The sequence below is a fragment of the Xiphias gladius genome, chromosome 14 (genome assembly GCF_016859285.1).
Source record: "Xiphias gladius isolate SHS-SW01 ecotype Sanya breed wild chromosome 14, ASM1685928v1, whole genome shotgun sequence".
NCBI classification, from domain to species: domain Eukaryota; kingdom Metazoa; phylum Chordata; class Actinopteri; order Istiophoriformes; family Xiphiidae; genus Xiphias; species Xiphias gladius.
Window position 1 is genome coordinate 17,343,320 of NC_053413.1, and position 23,914 is coordinate 17,367,233.

General features: G+C 40.9%; 1 protein-coding gene across 5 annotated transcripts in view; it reads left to right on the forward strand.

The window, feature by feature from the left end:
* agap3 (ArfGAP with GTPase domain, ankyrin repeat and PH domain 3) overlaps window positions 1-23,914 on the forward strand; it is a 118,858-nt gene that overhangs the window by 63,174 nt on the left and 31,770 nt on the right. For 4 of the 5 annotated variants that reach the window (XM_040143203.1, XM_040143204.1, XM_040143201.1 and 1 more), the window contains exons 6-12: window positions 742-876; window positions 3,897-4,024; window positions 4,338-4,493; window positions 9,723-9,806; window positions 14,277-14,381; window positions 16,151-16,322; window positions 22,857-23,006. In XM_040143203.1, the coding sequence (XP_039999137.1) occupies window positions 742-876; window positions 3,897-4,024; window positions 4,338-4,493; window positions 9,723-9,806; window positions 14,277-14,381; window positions 16,151-16,322; window positions 22,857-23,006 (930 nt within the window). Of the gene's footprint in view, window positions 1-741; window positions 877-3,896; window positions 4,025-4,337; window positions 4,494-7,482; window positions 8,694-9,722; window positions 9,807-14,276; window positions 14,382-16,150; window positions 16,323-22,856; window positions 23,007-23,914 lie in introns of those variants that run through there. The other variant, XM_040143205.1, reaches the window with a different exon arrangement.

Here is a 23,914-nt window from a genome sequence, read left to right on the forward strand (position 1 = left end):
TGCTTCCGCCATAATGGAGCAATACATTTTTTACACTGGAAGTACTCTGTTTCACTGTCTTCACAATATGATTAAAGGGTGAGTCTGGCCTATCCTATATTTTTCTTATTGTCAATAAATGCCATGAAAAGACCAAAACTAACAATGAATAGATTCTGCTAGCAAGTGTTATCTGTGAAGCCAAAGCCTGATATCCAGTAGCTTATTTCAGTGTGCAGTAGAGCTCCGCAGTGATCCAAAGACTATTAAAAACACATCAGTGCGCCGCAACGTTTTCACTGGGTGACACATTCCTTCGTTACAGCGAACATTGGCATTGTACTTTATCTCTGTTCGATCCCATATATTGTATAAATATTCACCATCACATCAAATGTGTATTAATCCACTACTGAAAATAGTTGTACTCTGGTTTTAGTCATTTTTGCTAAAAAAAAAAACAAAAACAAAAAAAACTAGTGCCTAGCTGTTTTTAGCTATTTTAGCTTTTTTTTTTTTTTTTTTTTAATGATACCATATAATGAGCGAAGATTTACATAGCCAGTAGGGACGAATGAGGTTTCAGTCTGAGAGCCACAGACAGCGTAGGGAAATCTGAAGGTACTGGTGGACGGCCTAACACTGTATTGGGTTTGGTGTTTCCATGGAATTTGTCAGCGCTAACAGAAATATAGAATATCTCCAGCCTCATCCTTCAGATTAAATGCTTGAGTAATATTTTTTCTCACCCTGTTCTCTTAGATGCCATCAGCGCTGCCAACCCCAGAGTGATCGATGACTCGCGGGCCAGAAAGTTGTCAAATGACCTGAAGCGCTGCACATACTACGAAACCTGCTCCACCTATGGCCTGAATGTGGAGAGAGTCTTCCAGGATGGTGAGAGGGTTGTTTAATAAGGTGGACATGCGTTAGATGGGAAGCAAAAGGTGCAGCTTGAACATGATGATGGTTTAGGTTTTGGTTTTTGGCTGTCCTGAACGGTATTCTTTCCCTTCAGTTTGCATTGTTTTTACTAGAGCTGAAACAGTTAGTTGATGGATAAACATGAATATATTTTAATAACTGATTAGTCATTAAGGTAAATTTAAACTCATTAGAGCCAATTAGAAGTCTTGGGCTTTGGGAAGCTGTGATGGGCCTTTTTGACTATTCTGTAATATCTATCTACAAAACAATTACCAATTTATCAAAAGAGTAATTGGCAAATTCAACTATAATGAATAATCTTTTGGTTACAGTTCTACTTTTCACCTTATCGTCTTATTCTCAGACCTCACTCATTGCAAAAAAGACTATGTTTATTAACTGAGATCAAAATTATTCTAGGCCACCATTCTACAACATCTAAACCAGTCACATTTCAGATTATTTGGAAAGACTGTAGGATTTCTTGACAAATTGTTGCAAATGCACCAGAGCCACGGCTTTTAATGGGCAGCATTTTATGTGAATGATGTGAACGCAACCAGGACACAGGGTCTTTTTACCTTCTTCCCGTCTCAGGAAAAGTGTTCAAATTAGGTCTATCTTAGGTGAGTGCAAAGCTATGAGCTAATTAATCAGTTATGCCCTCTGACAAAACATTACATCAGCTCAATAATCTTGAATTAACATTTTCCTTTTCATCTTCCGTGTGTCGCTCTGTTCACATTAGTAGAACTGGTATTAAAATTCACTAGTTAGGACTTTTTTTTTTTTCCTCTGCACCCCGGGCTAATTTTAAAGTACTTTATGCCGTTATTGCTGGCAACATGCATAGATGCCTGTGCATGTTTGACACACGTGGAAGGGTTTACATAGACATTATTGCTCCTTATGGTGCGTGCTCAGTAGCTGTCATCGGCAGTGTACTTTTTGAACAGCAGAGGAGCATTAACAGGCTCACTTCAATTTATGATGCAGCAGGTATTTTAGATTTAATTTAATACAGTTGTCAAGCACTACAATAAGTAATTATGGAAGCTAAAATCATGATGTAGGACTGCATACAAATGTGGAGCTAGAGACCAGTTAATATTCAGTTGTGTATAAATGGTGAAATACATTTTTAATGTATCTTAAATGTATTTGGAAACTCTGGGTTTTCCCTGAATCCATAACTGAAGTCATGAAACTGTCATTTGGAAACTCGATTGCTTCAACTCTGGCACATTATCCCCTGAGGCTGCAGCTCCTTTGAAAGCCTGTCATCCCTTCACAAAACATCTGACTATGTAACGCAACGTTCACTCTGCATTTCTTTCACTGTTGACGCACATGCACGTTGTCTTCCCTCCCTGCCTTAATTGCTTCCTGAAGCCCAATTTGAAATAATTAAAAGAGATGAAGGAGTGTTGGCTGTCTGGAGAGGTCGCTCTGTATCATGAGCCTTCTTTCTGTATTTGCCATGCTGCAGCAGGCAGCCGGGCGTTATGGTCCCAGCTGTCAGCATAACTTCAAATCATCTCTCTTTGCCTCAGTGCTAATTCACGTCACGCAGCCGCGAACATCACCTCCCTCCCTCCCTCTCGCTCTACCCAGTCCCTCACTCGCATTTGCCATGAATTAAATGACGGGTTGCACCAACTGCATGGCAAATCAGGTTGCTAAGATGATGACATAGTCTCATTTGGCTAACATCACACTGTAGAGCTCAGTGAACGACAGGAAAAAATTGCAAGTATCACTTTGTGTGATTACTTTTCTTGGAAATAGCAGTACTTTTTTTCCCAGGAGATGTATAAAAGCCACATAGAAGTATGTTTCTCATTACCTGACTGGAAAACAAATGGTCTGAGGTGGTTAAGATAATGTGCTCATATGCCTCTCTGTCTGACTGGAATTAGCTTCACTTACTTTGTTGAGCTTTATTCGATTAATATGGTTTATGGTAGTGTTCTGTTTAAAAATGAAATAATTTTCACTCGGATTTTAGCATACTCTAGAGACATTTCTGACGTTTCCAAACACTGTGTATACCTGGAAACCTGCAGACAGAATATCCCCATAATTCCCCTTTGTACTGTGTGCTCACATCTACAGCTGTCGTAAATGAAGTGTGCTGTTGCCATGTTTACAATATCTCACGTGTGTGTAGAAAACTAAAGTGGAGTGAAAATCTTTAATGAGATTATAATGACACTGGATAGAAAATCTCCACCCTGAAATATAGCATGTAAGCTAAACGTCGGGCAGAAATCTCCATAGACGAAAAGTACTGACCATCTTCCTCTTCTTCACTTATCAGATAACGTTTGGCAGATTGGTGCTATTAATATGTATTTGTTCATGGTAATGGCTTTTGCTAGTGCTCCATGCTGACACTTATCATACATAGTGTTGAGTGATAAGAGCTATATATATACACTGTGTGTGTGTGTGTGTGTGTGTGTGTGTGTGTGTGTGTGTGTGTGTGTGTGTGTGTGTGTGTGTGTGTTTGGTGCTGATCGGCACAGAGTATCTGGTATTATGTGGTATTTTAATGATGCTGGTGGAGAGCACTGTTGGTCCAAAATCACCCACAGGTATTCGATTGGGTTGATATATCTGAGGGCTTATGGTTCACATCATTTTCATACTCGTCAAACCCTTCAGTGATCCTTTGTCATATGGAAGCACCTCCTATGTATGCATGTTTAAATTTGCTGACCGCGTAGGTTCTGTAAATGCTACAAGCTCTTACATCCTCGTCTTTGTAGTAGTGCAAGCTGCGTAATGTCACTCAGTATGTAGCCCATGCTCGATTGTGAGAAGGGATCACCAGAACCCGCAATGTAAAGAAGCAGCTGGATCATTCTAGTTTCTATGTATTCACCACTTCATTCACCAGATGCAAACAAAATATATTTGTCATAAGAGGAATTGAAGGGATTAATGAACAATCTGTTAATGTGTCTTTGCCACTCTCTTTCCCCCAGTTGCCCAGAAGGTTGTGGCCATGAGGAAAAAGCAGCAGCTCTCTATTGGTCCTTGCAAATCCCTCCCTAACTCTCCCAGCCATTCATCAGTCCCTGCTGCATCCATCCCCTCTGTTCACATTAACCAGGTAAGATGAACATTTTCATATATAGCACTCTGTTTTACCTACTGATCATGTAACTTTAATCTAAATAAAAGCTTGAAGCTGTTATGTTAAGTCTCCAGCCCACTCAGTTTATGTAATTGTTGTTTTTACAAGTTCATCCATTAACGGGGTGGGGGATAAAGATTTTGTCCACGCCAAATCTATCCTAAACTGACCTGCTTGTTCATTGTTTTTGTTCCCTCTCCATTTCTGATTTTCAATCTCTTTTTCCCTCTCGTCCGCCCTCCCTTCTTCTGATTTCTGTCGGTTCCTCTTAATCTCTCTCGCTCCCCAGGCGGCCAATGGTGGGGGTGCATTCAGTGACTACTCCTCCTCTGTTCCCTCCACCCCCAGCATAAGTCAGCGGGAGATGCGCATTGAGACCATCGCTGCCTCCAACACACCCACACCCATCCGCAAGCAGTCAAAGCGCCGCTCCAACATTTTCACAGTAAGTATGCGACAGCTGATGCAAAGCAACACCCACTCACACTACTAGAAGGCATGTTGCCAAGCACACTTTGTCCACCAGAGGGAGACAGGTAGCTCGAAATGCATCAAAGCCACCTCTCCTGCCTCCGATGCAGGCAAAGAAAGCGTCTTGTTCACACAGCACAATGGGCAAAGGAGAAAAAGACTAAATAGAAATTACATTATCTCCCCAAAATGCTCAAAAAAAAAAAAAAAAAAACCTAAAGCAAATATCAAAGATAAGCACTGTGGAAAAAAAGGTAAACTCTTTTCATGTCCTTTTTCTTTTCTAATTGGATGTAGTAAGTGCGCATGGATTAAGTTTCTCATCTCACCCATAACAAACTCAGCCCTCTGCGCTGTCCAAATCTATGACCTCCCTCCCCCCACCCCTCCTATTTTTACTAGATCCTTTCTTTGCAGTAAATTCCCTTTTGGGGGCGAGACGGCAGCAACAAGCCGCCAATGCCGCTTCTCCTGCCTGGCCAAGCTAAACTAAACGTCCGAGCCAGCCTATAGCCTGTTTACACGCTGCTAATAATGCATGCCAGCACCCTCTAACACCATAGCTCCACAAAGAAGTGCTCTAACTGCCCACTAACCATCAAACTGAGTATAGATAACTCCCCAATCCTCACCCCACTTACTTCTATTCTGGCCCGAATCCAATTTAAACCACCGAGATTCACTACCACACCAGTATCCCGACCCCTGTCTGCCTGCTCTTTACCCCATGTCCTGTCATATTTTCCCTTTGCTCTAACCAAAAGCATATGTGTGCACTAACCACTCTAATTCCCTTAGCTGTCCTAAGCTTGTCTTTTACCTGTAGCCTCTGCCCTCTTCTTCTGCCCAGCCTGCACCCCTCTTTCCTCCTTTCTTTTCTTTCCTACACCAGGCTCCTTCTTTGCTGATGAGCCTTTCCTAATCTCACATAGCCAGACCTCGGCCTCTTCAAGCTCAGGGGGGTCTGTAGAAATCCTACCAAATATGGTGGTGGTGGTGTTCAAATCAATTAAATCATTCTATGGAGATCTTGTTTGTACCTCCAAAAAGCCAAAATGCATATTCAAACCCTCAACTAACCAAATGGCCAACTCAGGTTTTCCAGAAGTTAAGTTGTTCCCATTTTTTTTCCCAATGTTTTATGCTTCTCCAGACCTTTGTGAGCTTTATGAGACAGAGATCAGGCTACATGAGATTTCTTCTTTCCTAACTCCTCCCTGGTAAATATACCCCTTCCCTACCTCTAAGATGTCCCTTCTCCTCCACCTGTCTTGGTCCCCCTCACATATTCTCCTGTTTCCCTCTGACCCCATCTCCTACATCCTGCCTTCTTTTCTCCCCAGTCTCTCTCTAACTAACTCCTTCTCTAACTTCCCTATCTATCCCCCCCCCCCTATGTCTCCTACCTCCATCACCCTGTTACCCTAGCTGCTGTGGGAACCGCAGGCTTTGTGGCCTCCGAGCAGTACAGGCTGTGTGCTAGCTCCCCTTGTTGTCTCCCTTCCCCCCCTGCTAGGTAGTGACTAACCATGTCCACCAGAGAAATGAGCCTCTCCCCGTCCGCATCATGGAGATGCCGAAGCACGCCACCTACCCAGTGTGGGTGCCGGAGTGGCAAGCCGAGCGGGAGTTTCAGCTCATGACCTTCTGAGGAGCAGCGAGCCGAGGGTGGGAGGAGGGAGGGTGAGGGAGGAAATGAGGAGGAAGCTGAGGAGGAAGAGGAGGAGGGGACGGAAAGTTAAGGGGGTGATGTCGACATTTCTTCAGTGAAACTTGAAGAGTGCGATGGGCTAAGGAGAGGAAGACTTGTGATGCCAACCTTTTTGCCATTTTACAAAACAACAGAAAGAGAAAATATTTCATCAACACAACAATGTTGAGGATGTCCCTCTCCTAGCTTTGTCCGTTTTAAAAATAAATTTGCCTCTATGTTACAAAAGTTCTCTGAAACGTCCTGCTAGTCACCGATAGATTGCAGGTTGCCGTTCATGTTTTCTAGCCACACACTCTTGTAAGTACTTCACTTTCTTTTGATTTTGGGAGTTTCAAGAAAATATGCCTTAATGTCATCAGTAGATGAGCTTTGCCTGATCAATAACAGACTCACTTTAGTCATTTCATACAAGGTATTTTGTTCTAATATTACAGAGGAGAAAACTGCTGCAAGAAATGTTTCCAGTCCAGTTGTAATCACATATAAAAGTAATAATTGTCACTTTCATGGCACTGGCATTGGGACTCTGGAAATTAAGAAATCCTTTGCAGTTGTGCAGTTAATTGATTTAACATTGTTGGAGAGTAAAAATAATTATATTTGGGTTCTGATTTTTGGCCCAAATCCAATGTCTGACTACAGTTACATCAGATGTAGTTTATTAGAAAAGCCCCCTTGAAGTAGGCGAATCATTCTTAATAGTACATTAGTTTGGCTGTTTCGATTATTTATTTATTTTTATTTATTTATTCATTTTTTAAGTCAGTAATTAAAACTCAAAGCTTTACTACATAAGATCTTATCACTCCGTCTTTTCACCGCTCTCACAAATCAATCTCACCAACCACAATCATTTCAAGCCAGTTCTTACCATAACTGTCCTTGGCCACTAGGTGTCAGCACAGTACACATTATTCTTTCCTAGTGCTTCCATGGTCAAAAAAACTCTAAATGATCTGTTTTGTAATCTTTCTGTGGTTCCCTGACGTCTTCAGGCTGTCTGTCTCTTTATGTGTTGAAAAGCACACTGTTTAAGGATTTAGAAGAATATTTCGACATTTTTTATACTTAATTCCATCCCACTCATTCATTCATATTTATTCAGTCCATTTATTAATGTCTGCCATTCGGTGTGTCCCATGTCACGTTTTTAGTCCCTTGACTTGTTACTGGATCTCCACATGTGAAACAAAGCAACAACAAAAATATAAAAAAATAACCATTTGACACTGTTTTTCAATATTTGCAGATTTGTGCTTCTGTTTCCAACCTTTCTTCAACAAAAAGGGCTTTCCAACTCCTTCCGAATTAGAAGAGCATGATGGTTAAAAAAAAAAGAGTCCCCCTGCTTTGCCAATCCTGATAGAAAGGAGATTATTGATTGAGGACTTAGAGCTTGTCGCTGCTTTACCCTCGGTGCTTTATTGCATTTAGGGTGATGCATAGAACTTGCACTATACGGAAACCATAGGACTTTACGTCTAACACAGGCTTAAGTCGAGTCCATTTGAGTGTTTGAGCGCACTCAAAGTAGACTGTCAAATATCACGAAGTGAGACAGACTGTAGGGACTCTTCTGGAAATGCCCCGTCCGCCCCTGCCCCCGCCCCCGCCCCCACCCTCATTCAGACATCCCATACAAAAACACGTTGTACAGTCAAGTCACTCTTGGAACTGTTATCCAGCCACCCAAAGGACACAACCTTTCCTTACATGACATCACACTGCCTTTTGCCATAAATGAGGACTCAAGGACTAGAGGTGCCAAGTTGTTTTTTGTTCTTCCTTTTAGATTTTCCTACATTCATTTGGTCTGTTCTTTTTTTTTAAAATTTGGTTCTTTCTTATTTTCCAGGGAGTATTGAAGTGTTGAATGGAAAAATGTGGTATAAATGTGTTATCATAGAGGTATTTTAGATTACAGTAATCTGGGGTGATTTTATGAAGGCCTTCATAAAAAATCAGGGTAGTGTGTGAGGGTGTTGAGGTATTACAGAGATATTATACTGAAAGTTGCCAACAAATGAAACTGGGTTGCACCGACTTGTATGAATGTAGTTAAACTAATCATTTGTTTTCCTTTCATTTATTTTAAGTAATTTATTTTTGAACATTCGATTTTATTTTTTTCTATTCATTTATTTATTTTCCTTTTTCTCAGTTTAGGTTTGGTACAGAGATTATGAACTCTTGCATAATCGCTTTTCTATCATGAACGGATTGACGAAAAATATAGACTGCTGTATATCTTGTATTGTATTTTATTTACAATGGTACTCTATAAAAAGTACATACATATAAGGAAATATATGAATTAATGCCTTTATTGTCCATCCTATATTTTGTGGGAACTGCAATGTTTGGCTCAATCTGTTGAATATTTTGAAGTGAATTTGTGACTTGCTTTGTATGGTGTCTGTATAGAAGCTAAACAAGTCATCATAAAAAAAAAAAATAAAATGTTGGAAAAAATATAAACACCAGAGTTGATTTACTTGAACTCAGACTCTACCTCTTCTCCATTGGTGACTGGACATTTCTCATGTTCTGAGTGAGACCATACACACTCATGTCTGTCCCTGCCTATACATCATGTCTTTATTTGTGTTGGGGTGGGAAGGTTTTTTTTTTTTTGTTTGTTTATTTTTAAACATGACTTATTTCAATGTAAGGTCATATTTACTGTCTAACCCTTTTTTTCCCTACACAGGCACGAGCCAAAACTTGAAATATTGGTGTGGTTTTGAATTTTTTTGACACAAATTGTTTGACATTTGCAAAATAATTTTATGTCCCACCAGGTTTTGCAGGTCAAAGGTCGGAGGAACCTACTTGTACTGAAGTCTTCTTCTTAAAATAACCATTTTCCCTTCTGTCCCTTTAACCTGTTATGGTGTTTAACTTATGCACTGTGCTGCAAAAGCTCTGATCATTGCAACTATGCTAAAGGCACAGCTGAAGCTACACTGGGTATAGCAGCAGTTGGTCTGCCGGTCCACTAAGGACCCGCTCTGGGTCTCAATCAGAGGGAAGGATCTCCCCCCAAAGGGTTTCAGGGCTGAGTCATGACTCAATGTGTGCTCGTCCTTGGTCTCCTCTGTGTTGAAACGTGTCTAGTGTGGTCTTGGTTTGGTCTCTTTTTTAATTTTGTCTTTTGAACTTGCACGTCGATGTTACTGCTGTTTGTTCCGCTGGTCTGCTTGTCTGTTAATTTCGAGCTTCTTTTGAGACTTTTGTTTTTTTGCAACGTCGAGTTTCTCCACAAATACTGCAACTGCTCAAAACAAAAAACCCCTCACCTCCGTCCTCTGACCCCCAGTCTCTCACTCTCTCTCTTTCTCTCTCTCACACACACACACACGCGCACGCACATGCCATCATACATACATACTACACCCAAAAACTCACCTCACAGCCCACAACTCCCCATTCTGCCTTGTCGTCAGTGTGTCGCTTCAGTTGCTGACTGACTTTCTTGTTTTCTTGCAGTCACGGAAAGCCAGTGAACAAGCAAAGAGCGTTGACAGTAAAACAGACAGCATAGGCAGTGGAAGGGCCATACCTATCAAACAGGTAAGCAGTCTCACTCATCTTTTTTTCCCCTACATTTCCCATAGTTCCCTGGGTAAGTATGATCCCTTTTTGTTTCAGTAGATGTTCTTTTCTGTGTAACGCTGATAATGCTGTGCTTTGATGGGCCTTTGGAGTTAACCAGCGTGATTTGGGCAAAGTCATGTGTTGCTGTAACCACTAGATGGCAACATAATACAACATAACAAATTATTTCAATGCCAGTACAATTGTAGCTGAAGTGAGAAGAAGGCTTGGGGTTTGAACATAACAGATCTCATCACTTATTAGCAAAGAAAATGTCCCTGTTGGTGTAAATCACACACCCATCAAATTGAAAATATGGAGTTTTTTGTGTTTTAAAGGCACAATCGTTTCATTTCTGACCTCATAGATTGCAGGTACATTCACGTGTGTAATTGAAGAGTTATCTTACATAAAATAAAAATAATCATTTGGTGTGTTTCTCAAATGACCATTACTGATCATATGGGGCCGTTTTAATTGTGTTTATAAACATTACCAATAAACTTATCACAGCATGAGAGACATTAAATACAATAAATTTTAGCAGACTTGGTTATTGACTAGTGTAAATCCATGTATTTGTATTTATGTTTATAGTTATTATTGCTCATAATTGTGTGTGGATAGTATTTTCTCACAAAAGTTCATTCATGCATATCCTCATAATCAGCTTAGACAACCATTAATTAGCTGATAATTTCATTAGATGTCCTAATACTTTTCTTTGGCCTGAATGTTTGTTTGGTTTCGTTTGGGGTCCATATTCTTTTACTTTCTGCTACATTAAATAGTCACAGTAATTTCTGCTTTGAAATTTGGAAATTGTTTTTCCAAATTTTTTTATTCTATCTTTTCTCTTTTCATTATGATTTCCTCTACTATTTCCCTTGTTTTATTTCTCTTTATATATTCGTGCATTGCTTTAAAAGATCAGAGGGGTCTTAGTGAACACTGAATTACACATCTTGGGTGAGGATCATTTCTAAATGTCAGACTGTACCCGAAGGAGAAGTAATTGACACATTGATTAGTAATCACTCATGATTATATGAGGGCTTTTGAAATTGGGTCAGCATCCTTATATTATCCTCTTTACCCACAAATGATAGAAGATAATGTCCTTTTAAAAAAAAAAAAACTAAAAAAAAAACCAAAACTTCGAGCCAGACCTTCTTATTCCATTCAGAGGAAAATTGCGAAGGCTTTGGTTCAGCTGAAATAATGGCAGGGGGACACTTCAAAGTTCCCTCACTCAATCAGAAAATAACGCTTTGGGGAAACCACCGTTAAACAGATACAGTATCTATCAGTCGATCTGTCTGTTAGTAATAGTAGATGTTCATGTAATAGAAACGTTTCATAATACTGACATTTTTTTAGTAATGAGGAGGTGTTGCACCTCTTTTATATCAAAGTTACACTTTAGACAACAGAAGTTTAATTTGCAGTTTTATTTGTGCACAACACCTGGATAAATGGCTATAAATGCCCTTAAAAATCAATATGGAAATTTAAAACTTTTAGGTGGCCATTCCAAAAACATGGCATTTCTATTTGATCTCAGTAAGGCTCTTGGTTTTTATGTAGATTAGTGTAATTCCCTGCAGAACCTGGCTAATCTGCAGGTGAGCCGTGGGTTGATCTTCACAGATCACAAAGAATTCCCCCCCCCTCTGAGCAGTCTTTACTGTCAGCTCTCCCATTCTTATCCAATACATTATAGGTCCAAGGCCTATTTCCCCCAGTATCCTGGCAACTTTGGACAAGATAAGCCCAACTCTTTATCTACAAAGAATTTTTTTGGAGAGGGGGGGGGGGTTGTACATTGGTGTGACTAGCTGATCTCCAGGCCAGTCAAACTAGCTGATCTCCAGGCCAGTCAAATGCACAATCAGGGAGGAGATCAAGTCAATCAAGCGAAAATTACAACCCCCCCTCCCCCCCCTCCTCTCCATCGCCCCATTACACAACCCACCCCCCCCCCCCCCCCGTGCTCCCACCCCCCTCCCATCTATAAAAGTAGTGAGTGAGGATAACAATGCACTGCTGGCTGAGGACAGCTCCTCAACATGACACCCACCCCCCCCACCACACCCACCCACACACACACACACACACACACACACACACACACACACTCACACTTTTCCCCCTCTCCTCCGGTCTGTTACAAAGGGCCAGACTATCAGTCAGCCACTGTGGCAGGATGCAGCTTTTCTCCTGGTCGCCTGACAAAAGAAGGGAAAGACACTATCTCCTCTGTGTAGATATGACAATTGTGTGGACACAGAGAGTGCGTCTGACTATCTGCCTGTTTCCTTACGTCGCAAAGGCTGAACACACTCATCTCTTTGTGTGTGTGTGTGTGTGTGTGTGTGTGTGTGTGTGTGTGTGTGTGTGTGTGTGTGTTTCACTGTTGAAGGGGATGCATGGGACTCCACATGTTACCTTTTGATGTCAAACTATCACATTAAAACCACAGTGCTCAAATCCAATGTGGCGAACGAGAGAACAATTATGATAAATTATTTGAAATCGTTTGTCAAGCTTCCAATTACCAAAAGTGACATGCTTTATGACGACATAATGGGATACTCTTCAGATAACACAGAAAAATTACTCAGCATGTATAAAGATTTTCACATAACTCTTTTAGTATCTTTATTGATCTGCTTCACATCTCTGATAAATACATGAAGCTCCACACTGATTGCATGTATAGATTTATGCATGCCTCAGTAAGGCCGCGAGATGAGCAACATACTGTATATGCTTGTAAAACATGCATTATAAAGTCGCCAGAGGCCCTGCGACTGGATCATTTACTTTTTATGATTAGAGAGCCATTTAAAAAGTGTTTACATTTCTTTTTTATTGACTAAATTGATAGGAGTCTGGGCAGTCAGCAACTTATTGATTGAAAGACACAATTTTTCTTCCTGGAAAATCATCAGAAGTATCAATACTTACAATATAGTTAAGGCTTTCTGATATTAATAATAAAATTTATATTTAATTGAAATGCATGACTCTTACTTTCAATCAAGGTCTTTTTTTTTAACAATTGAAAAGAAAACATATGAAACAGTGAAATATTGAAATTTTTTTTTTTGCCTCTTTTTGCTTTCCCTTTCCCACCTACAAAGAAAAGAGAATTTAATGATTTTTTAAATTTGATTACAGTTCCCAAAAAGTCCCACTACTAGTTGTACTTAAAAGTAAAAATAAAAAATTCAAAATTCATTAAGCCTCAACACGCGGACAATGTTGATGCTGGGCTGTTTTCTCATATTATTCTATACTTTGTTACTTGATGATTTTAGTAGAGAAGAGTAGATTTAAAGAAAATGTTAAAGCAAAAATGAGACATATTTGACATTCTGGACCAGGGAGAAGCTATAAACAAGAGGGTATATTGGCAAGATATGAAGAAGCCCAAACTCTTGAGTACCAGCATGCAGCCAACAGTCTTGCGCCCCCCCCCGGATGAATCAAGGCTCGGATTAGGTTGATTGTCGGCAAACAGCCTGGTGCCCAGGTCACCGAGGGTCAACTCTTCCTGATGTGTTAATCAGGATTAAAGCCCGCAGGATGGGCCTGGCTAGCAAAACACAACCCCTTTAACCCCCCCCAACTCCCTTTTCAGCTCTCTCACACACACACACACACACACACACACACACACACACACACACACACACACACAGGCTCTGGCTCAGGCTGTAAAAGCGCAAACATTGCCCCGTCTTAATCCCCTAATTAAGCGGGCCCCTCCTCACTATTTAACCCCAGAGAGCCCCCTGGCCCTTATACTCAGCAGCATTTGGTCACCTCCAGCAGAGGAACTGCATTGTTTACCAGTGGATTTACTCAGCAGATAAGGAAAACCATCTGAGGCCCTAAAAGGCCCCAGAAGATAAAGTGGAATAGAATAAAACCTGAGTGAGCTTTGAAGAGGGGAGATCACACCTCCTAATCCCAGGATTGAGAGGTCTTCCAGAGTTCAGCATATTATGTGTATGGACGCAGGGAGGAGGTCTGGCAAATTGGATTCCCTGCCTTTCTGAATGGTCTCTGAGCCAGAGGAACTCGGCCAGTTTGGGAGGTTCAAATGGTCCCAGTAGAAAAACATTAAACCTGTCAACTAAACAAGTTACATTATAATAAAGATGGAAAATTAAAGGGGATTTAATTACAAATTAAAGCTGTGTTTATGTATTTTCTAAATTTTCACTTCCATGCTGTTTCATAATTGTCACTTACAATGATGTTGTTGTTTAAGCATTTTCTTTGCGGTAAGTCATAAAGCAAAGTAACCACCATAAGGAATCTGTAATAACAATAATAATGCTGTTTTATGGTATTCAACATCCATAATGGCTCATATCATCCACCACACTGCTTTGAGAAGAGTATATGCTCACCGTGATGCCTTGTCTCTTACAGGGAATCCTTCTGAAGCGAAGTGGCAAATCCCTCAACAAGGAGTGGAAAAAGAAATATGTCACACTGTGCGATAATGGCGTCCTCACTTACCACCCCAGTTTACATGTGAGTCTAAACCCCTCCCTCCCCCCATCCCCTTCCCATTTCTTTTCCAGTCGGCTTTACGTGTTTGCTACACTACTGTTCGTACTCGAGGGTGCTGCTGGAGGTTTTAATGTGGCGCTTTTTCAACTGCTGAACACAATTCTCCTGATGCGATTACATTTACCACCCCTGTTATGGTGAACTGGATCCCAACCATATAGCATCATGGTTTCTACAGAGACTTATCGCTGTACATAACGGTTATATTAGCTAACCCTGTGACTTTAAGCTTAGTATTAAGAAACAGGGTGTCCTAGTGGTCATCTCTGACCCCCTGTGGTGACCATCCCCAGCTCTGGGTAATGGAGACAGGGCTGTGCTGCTGCGTGCCCGCTGTGCCCGGACTCCACGCTGGCTTGTATTTATAATGGTTCTCACTGCATGGCAGCAGAGCCTGACCGGCCTCCCACATCCATCTCTGTCAGAATCCTGCTGGGCCACTAATACCTCTTAAACACTCGGCTGGTTGGCAGCAGACAGCTCAGGAGCCCGTTGCCACACTCAGAAATGCTCGTCTTTTTCAAAAATCCCTTTGACCCCCCCCCCTCGTCACTCCCTAATGTTTGGTATGTTTAGATCATTTGTCCAGGTAAAATGGAAGATATTAGCAGCATCTTGTGTCTAATGAGACAGCTCAAACTTTGAACACAAGCCCAACAGTTAGACATGAACCTAGTGTGTGGCCTTGTTGCACTGACAGTGTGTTAGTGGTTTAATTTACAAGCAGTTCTTAGTGGAGCAGCACCCTGCTACAGTAATGTATGTAATTGACTGAACAGGCTATCTGTTGATCATTACAGCTATTACAGGTCATCGGGGCAATCTATGAATCTATGAATCTGTTGACTTACGGAGGGAGGTGAAATAAGGGAGACAGTTACATTAGCACGGTAACAGCTCAAGCTCATTTTGTGCAGTGGAGCAGAGAAGGAGTAAGAAAGAGAAAAGGGGAAGAGAGAGACTGGGGAAAGGAGCGAGGGAAGAAGAAAAGAGGGAGGGAGGCAGACTGAGAGTGGAAGAGAGGGACCTTTAATTTCGCAGTCAGCCAAGCCATCCACACAATCACCTTCTGTTAATTCTATCTACTACATCAATTAAATTGTTTGTAGAATCTAATTGAATGTGGCTTAATCACACATCTTAATAGCTTTGCACGCTTCGATCTGGCTGTTAATTCCAGCAATAAAATGAAATGAGAGCGCTCACTGGGTAATTAGCGAGGAGGCTTGGGAAAGAAATGAGTGCTTTATGACACGGTAATAAAGCAGAGGAGCCGGTGGGGGGACGGCAGAGGCCGAGCTCGCCTCTATCCGGGTCTTTTTCTGCTGAGCCCAATGATTTTCACCTTGGCTTCCCACATTTGGGCAGTAGTCGCTTTAAACAGAATCAAATGGCCAAATTGAAAGAGAATGAGACTGTTTGCATTCATTAAGCCTAACATCTCGCTATTTGGAGATATGGCATGGGCACAGGCAATGTATAATGGATTTGCAATCATTTTCCCACTATCACATACCCTAGGTGGAAGGTCTAAGATGAGTTGTGACTAATGGGGATGGAAATCGTTTTAATTTGTATTTCTTCCATAATTCCTGGGTACTTGTCAGTCCACAGTGTATAATCAGTTCCCTGAATTGAGAGAAATATTTGGAAATATTTGGACTCTGACTTGTGTAGAGTGCAGACCACTTACTGTTGTCATGTTCTTCTTATTTCTTTACTCTATTCAGGACTACATGCAGAACGTGCATGGTAAAGAGATTGACTTGCTGAGGACCACAGTGAAGGTTCCTGGGAAGCGACCACCCAGAGCGGTGGCCACCGTCGCCCCCACTGCTAGTCCCAAAACCAACGGGCTGACCAAGGACCGCAGCACCTTGCAGCTGGGCATAGGAAACACAGGTACGAATCCCTGCTTCGTAACGAGGCTAAAGGCCAGATTAATGGATATAACTGTGGTTCTTTAGCAATTTTCATATTAAAGATACATTATTTTGTATTTTTACTGGAGCTGAAACATTTAATTGAATAATGGATTAGTCAGTTGAAAGAAATCAGTTAATTATTTAAGACAAATGTTTGATGGTACTAGTTTTTCAAGTATGGGGATTTCTTGCTTTTCTGTGTTTTATTTCATTGTACCTTTTTGGGTTTTAAACTGTTGATTGCCAAAACAAGGAATCTGAAAACATCACCTTTGGCTTTAGAGAATGGCCATTTTTCAGTATCTTCCTAACCAAACACTTAATTGATCAATCGAAGAAAATAATTGGCTAATACAACATTAATGGAAAAAATCGGCGAGTTGCAGTCATAGTTCTGAGACTTATGCATATGCAGTTTGTACAAGTGTCAAAAAGGGATTCTTTTAGAAAAGGATTGGCATATTTGTATACTGTTTCAGCTTTAAGTGAAGACTTGTATTTATGGCTTTGATGTTAGTATCACATAATGATAGTATTCACTTATATAGGTAAATCTGAAAGGACGCACATGTTAGGTAAAGAGAAGTCTCATATATTTCATGTATTACCCAACAGAGAAAACCAGTCACAGGTACAATATGTAAAAATTACTCAATGAGTCTTTTCTTAATTTACTAATTTTCTATGTCCTCAGTTTGTGATTAATCATAAAAATGGGTCCCAACAGGCTAATTATCTACTTTCTGTATGTTTCATTCATGCAAATTAGCTGCTTCACAGTATACACAATGATGGCTTAATAATCATCTATGAGAAATCTATTAATTCTCTAAATTACCAAACAGGGAATTAAAAATTGCGTTTAAACAACATGCCCATGTTTAAGAATATATCATAAAAAATTAAGGTTAGTTTTTCTTGGACTATTACACCATTATGACACTGACCTAGTTATTTTTCATCTTCTGTGGTAGAGTCGTCTCAGCATCAAAAAACAGTTTGGTCCTGAGCTTTGTGCCAGGGTTTCTCCACCTTTAGAAGTTTAAAAATAGTGCTCTTCTCCCGGTGCGCTGTGCCACCGGAGGCTGCGGAGAGTCTGGCAGGCATAAAAAGTGGAAGTCAGTGATTGGATTTAGGATTAGGAGTAATTAATACTAATTAGCAGAGTGATCCCTGGAGGGAGGCGGGGTCCTTCATCAGCTGTGGGCACCGTGTTTGCATCACTCAGGCCAAAGCTAACCGGGCTGAGAGCAGGTACAGTGCCATAGACGGGTCGGCAGGGACCACTAGCACTGTCCAGGCCGGTTACTGTTGAACCTGGACAAAGTACTGCCACCGCTGACCGGGCTAATCAGTCAAAAGCAGAGAGATGTAGGAGTTTACACAGCAGAGGACGCTGGATCAAAGTTGTTTCATCCCTCAGGCTGTTAACCTTGAGTGCTGGGTTGAGGGGAGTCATCAGGGCAGACAAAGGGTCTTGAAGCTTAGTTTTTTTTTTTTTGGTTTTTGGTTTTTTTTTCCCTTACCCATCGATGTTATTTTCTCCTCATGTTCGTTTCTTGGAAAAGACTCCTCAGTGACAAATTCCCAAGAATTGAAGTTGCCATCCATTTGTTCATCAGGGAACAATGTGAGGGAGATTTGCCTTAATCTCCATTTGGGGGAAAAAGAGAGGTTACAAATCACATCAGGTCTCTCTCTGGGTTGAGGGCCCTCTTCTGATTATGCGATCAGGGTTTTGATTTCATTAGACATGCAATTGATGAAGGGAACAAAGGGGTAATTTTTCATTCACGGCGTCCAAATCACAAGCCTTGTCTTTGCCTTTGGTAATTCATTCATTCCTTAGATCTAAAGACCTTTATAATCATTGGGAGAAGAGGGATAGCGACAGAGAGAAGGAGGGGCGGAGTGGATGGGGGAGATGGGAAGATGAAGAGGAGAGGTTGAAGACAGAGAGTAAATGAGAGAACGCATGCGCCCAGGAGTTTGCCAAGCGGCCAGGTTTAATTCCTTTGCTGGGTGCTGAGCGGAACCATTTTAAATATGATCCTCCCTGTTAACACGCATCCTGCCGTGTCACCGGCGACAGATACATTGTATCAAAGTATTAATGGGCCCAGTCACTTTTAATCAATCCTGTGCAGGAGAGAGATGCATGTGGAAGAGGTGGAGATCTCCGGAAAGTCTTTCGCTCAGCCCCTCCTCACTCTGCACCACAGTTTGTCTCCAGCTCTAATCTTCAGCACTGTATAACCAATAGTCACATACACAGACAAGCAGGTCCTGCCAGTGCCAACATGGCGTTTTTTTTTTTTTGTCCACCAATCTGGCCTGGGTACTATAAATCAGGGATTCCCAGCCTTTTTTGTGGGACACACTCAAGTACACCACCCATCCTGTTCCAAATGGGTTCATTTGAACTGAAACTGTTTAACACTATTAATTATATAAAAGTAGATGTTGTTTCATACAAGACATATGGTCGTGGATTTGTGTTTAAGCCTGGTCTCTTTTTTTTATAGTTCCCTCGGTCAGGGCTTCACTTTGATCTATTGTGGCTTGGATTGTGCCACATTTGCATGTCACTTTGGACAAAAGCCTCTGTCACGTGAATAAGTGTAATGTGAGTGTAAATGATTTTTTTTTTTTTTTTACGTTTGTACTACTACCAGTTATAGCGGCAGAAGCTGGATGTTGCAACCATAATCCAGCACTTTTAGGTGTCTTTTTTTGACTTTTTTACTCACTCGCTAACTAGTCTTAATGCCCTCTCAATCACAGCACGGGTGATCAAATGTTGCAGCTGACTCAAGCTGGTGCGTGGCGCATCCTGTGCATTCAGTTGGTTATTGTGACGATAAATATACTAAAGATACGCCTCGCACCAATTTTAAAATCCCATTTGTGTGCTGTATATCCACACAAATACGTATATACATATATATAGATTTTATCAATGCAGAAGCAGCCTACTCTCTACTCTAGTCTCTTCGTTCAATTTTGTAATTTTTAGAATTACCTAACTTCATCTCTGTGGAAATGGCATCAAACTTTTGCCACACACGTAGTGACAGTGTAGCATAAGAGCACTTGTGAGCTGGAAATCATTCTCTGACAATTCAAAACCACATTGTTACATTAAGCTTAAACAAAGGGGGGGAAAAAAATGTAAATTGGTCCAAAAAGGAAGAGAAGTATAAACGTAAATAAGTAAAGAAATCAGGATGGTTTGCCCTACACAAGTGTAAAGTAAATATTTTAAAATTATTTTGATGCAGATATTGTGTAAAATTAAAGTATATAAAAAGTATATAAAACGTCTGAGTGACTTGTGTGGAGGCTGGCAGCAGCAGCAGCAGTATCAGGGATGGAGGGGGGCATCTGGGCGCTGGTAGGGATGATGGTGGTGGATTACACACAACTGCAGATGATGTGCTGCCCAGCCCACATTAGCATGAATGCTTCATTATCCTACTACTTGTACATAATGGCAACAACTCCACGGAGGGGTCAGGCCTCGTCACGGCTCATCAGCCCACTGACGGCCCGGTCTGAAGAGAAATGAGAAGCAAGGCAGCGCTGCTCCCCGCTAATCCATCGCCTCTACTTAACACCCCAGCCCTGGATAGCCTGCAGTACACACTATATGGCTTTTGTTATCTCTTTATACACATGATGATACAGTTAGCAAGAAATACTCAACATGGGTCTTTGGACTTTGCAAGTTTTCATAAATTTTGACAAGAAATGTGCAGGAGTTATCTATGAAATATTTTCTTTTTGGAAGTATCCGTGAAGGAAGTGACCTTTCCTTATTGCTAATGATTATAATTTTTATTATTTAGTAATACCAAAATCTAAAACTATTCCATTAAAAGTAGAAGACCTCCATTTAAAATTTCATCAAGTAGAAGTACAGAAGTATTATCAGAAAAATGTGAAAGGCACTCATTATGTAACAGAATGGCTCAGTGTCATAATATTAAATATTATATGAATACGTTATTATTACTTACACATTAAAGTGTAAGAAAAATTTGAAAGTTGTAGCACGTTGAGCTAATTTTTCCTACTTTATGCTGTTGACTGGTTTAATCCATATGATGATATTTTATTAACGAGAATATTAGTCTTTGAAATATGGTGGAGTAGAAGTGTAAAGTAGTACCATGAACTTCTATTTTAGTACAGTACTTAGTTACTTCACAACACTTGGCCTAGATTTCATGCAATTTCATAGTAAATGGCTGGATTGCTGTTGAATGAAATACATATGATATATTGATCTACAGAAGCTAGATGGAATGGGGCCCTAAATTCAGGTTTGGTGTATTCAGCAAATATAAGGAAATTGTCAAAATGCTGTTGTGTAATTATAGTGATTTATTACTTTTTTACTCCAAAAATGTTCCCCTGCATCAAAGTGTTTTTTATTTTTTATTTTTTATTTTTTTGTTTTTTTTATTGTTTTATTTGTTATTAGAAAAAATTACAGCAATTAAATTAAATAATACTTGGTATATTTGTATTTGACCCTCATCTCACTCTTGGGGTTTCTGCTTGGTGACGTCCAGCATTAAATCTGAACCCTTTGGCCCCTCATTTGCAGTTCATCATTGTCAGTCCACCACGGTACCACTGCTAAAGCTGTAAAACCTACTGGAAAGAGGCCTGGCTGGAGCTGTGAGCACAGTGCTCTTTTAATGCCACAAGCTGATTATTTCTCCACTGTAATTACATTATCCTCCCCTTTATGCAGGAGTGGTCTCTGGGGACTAATGGATACAGCCATGTATAATTCATTAATCATTAGCATCCAATTTGACAATTAGACGTGATTGTTGAATTTTAAATATCCATCGAAGTTGCCTTGTAGTTACCTAAGAGTTGTTTTTTTTTTTCTTTCTCTTTTTTTTTTTAAGGCATCAAAGAGTCAAACTTTGGGACTGAAGGAGAATGTAGATCCTTTAATAGTAGAAAATTGATTTTGTTTAAGGAATGACCTGTTTTTAAACAATGATGATGTGATTAATCATTTATTTGTGTAACATCAGGTCTTGGCTGGAAACAAGGGGTACAGTAGTCGAGTGTTTTACAAAGCCTATTTATAAATACTCTCAGTTCAGTAATGATAGAAGTAATCAGAAGCCTTTTCATAGAAGTCACGGGCATATTTTATGTATCATTCATCCATCACTTTTTCAAAAACAAAGTTTGACATTTTCCTTTCAGTACCCCTACAACCCCCCCCCCCCAAACGCACTGATTTCAGCATGCTAATTTAGTCGACGCTCCTCAGCATGATTCCCTCGCTCTCTCGCCCATTCTCGCTGCGATTCTGCTCCCTCCCCTCTGGGACCTGAAGATTAATATTCCTGGGCCCAACAAGATAATTACTGATACTAATTAGACATGATTATGTGAATTTGATACACTTATTACTCTAGATAATGAGTAGGACATATTATCCTAACAAGCACCCGTGCCGCTTAGTTTACTTTACACACGACCCACACACTACATTTTCTTTTATTGTCACCTCAATCAGAAACTGATATTCTCTTGTAATTATTGAGTAAAACGACTTGACGTGTGATACCTGTAAGATAAGAAAATCATTGTTGAGAAAATCAGAGATGTGGCTTTTTCTTTTTCTAAAAGAAAAACACTGAACATTGAGCCTTTCAGTGTCAGAACAATTGCAAAATTACCTCATTAAATTTGATTGTTTCTGGAATGTAGTTATTATGAGTTATTTTGTTAACGTTTAGGGAATAAACGTTGTGAAAATTAACATTTCTGGTGGCTAATTTTATTTATAAACAACCCATCTTTTCTTTTAGGTCATTCAGTTCAGTTACATATCTTTCTTGGAGCAAAATCACACTAGTTTGTAACAAATTATTGTATTTCATGACACAGGTCTTTTTAAGGCTTTTAAAGCTTTTAAAGCTTAAGCGTTTAATCTAATTTTCCTCACGTGACTAAAAGTGTATCGATGAGTTTTTCAGAGTAGTTAGGATGTGTTGTAGCGACTGCTCGCAAACAGGAGGGAAGGACCTCACATGGTGCAGCCTAGCCCATGAATTAGTAAAGAGAGCCAGGCGTCCGTGGCAAGCCTGATTGGAAGTTAGGGAGAGAACGCCTGCTGACGCCAGTGGAGATCGATGTGGCAGTCAGAGGGATGAGGCGAGATAATTAGCGTTCAGAGTGTATCTTGTTAATTAAAGGCTAATTAGAGGCAGAGGCGGAGGCAGAGGGGTTCTGTGTGTGTCTGTGTGAGGAGGGTTGCTTGACAGAGAGATGTGCACAAATAAGGTGGCAGCCGCATTGCAAATTCTGCAGAAACTACCGAAAAACTGTTAACTCAATTACATCATTATCACTTCTCTACAGACTTTTTCGTTCAAAGAAAGCAATCCTACCAGAGCGAGTTAAGAGTTCAAACGGCTGCAGAGAACATAAGCAGTGGGGATTCAATTTCTTGCGTCTCTCACTTGTTTTCCAGGCGCTCCTCACTCCAACAGCAGTACATCCCTCCAGACGGGCGGGTCGGTGTATGGTGGCAGTAAAGATGGCATGCACCAGCGCTCCTTCTCCGTGTCCAGCGCCGACCAGTGGAATGAGGCCGTCAACACCAGTACAAGCAGCGCCGCCCGTAAGACCACCTTCTACACTCTCATCCCCTAAAAAACCCTCCAAAGTCCTCATCGTGTACAGTGCAATCCACATTCACATGTTACTACCACAAAGACATGAAGTTCAGTGAATTTAAAACAAACCTAATCAGATCTAGAGGTGCGGTTTGATGGAGGTGCCGTTTCCTGAGTTTCTTAGTCACATGAAACAAGCCTCATTTTCATAATTAGGTGAGGAGGGCTGGGGTCGCTTTGACCGTTCTTGCTGCTGCTCTTTGATAGAGGCAGCGTGTTCAGAGGAGAGGAACACTGAAGGTTAACTTTCTGCTATCGATGCATCTCCACTTACTTCCTCCATGTCACATTGCACCTTGTCACTGTACTTGAGTGAAGCAAGATAATATATTCACCATGCATGTCTGCCCCCCCCCCCCCCATCCTGTCTTTACCTTCCATCTTACTCGCTGTGCCCCCCCTCCTTCCTCTGTTTTCCTCTCTTTTCTTCCGAAGAGGAAAATGAATGCTTTTCAGGGGTACCATTCATCACCAGTTATTTCCCTCTCTTTGTGGTTGGCAGTAAAAAAGCACTTAAATGCACATCAACAGAATAACAGTCATTTCCATGCATGTTTGCACTCTGGTAGTTCTCATTAGCACGGCGGCGGCTCCCCCCCTCCCCATGGGCTCCCAGGGGCCCCGGCAGTTTAAAGAGCGCACTTTATGAGCGCTGCTGGAGTCCAACTGCATGGCCCTCGTGGTTCCGCTGACAAGCCTGTCTCTCATTTGGAGCTGCCAAACGATCAATTCTGCCTGGACGCAGGCACTTCCATCACCCCCTACCCCTGTCTCCCATCAGCAGCATGCCCAAAGCAGAATTACTTAGATTCGTGGGGTCCTCAAATAAATGAGCGAGGGTGTATGTTGTGTA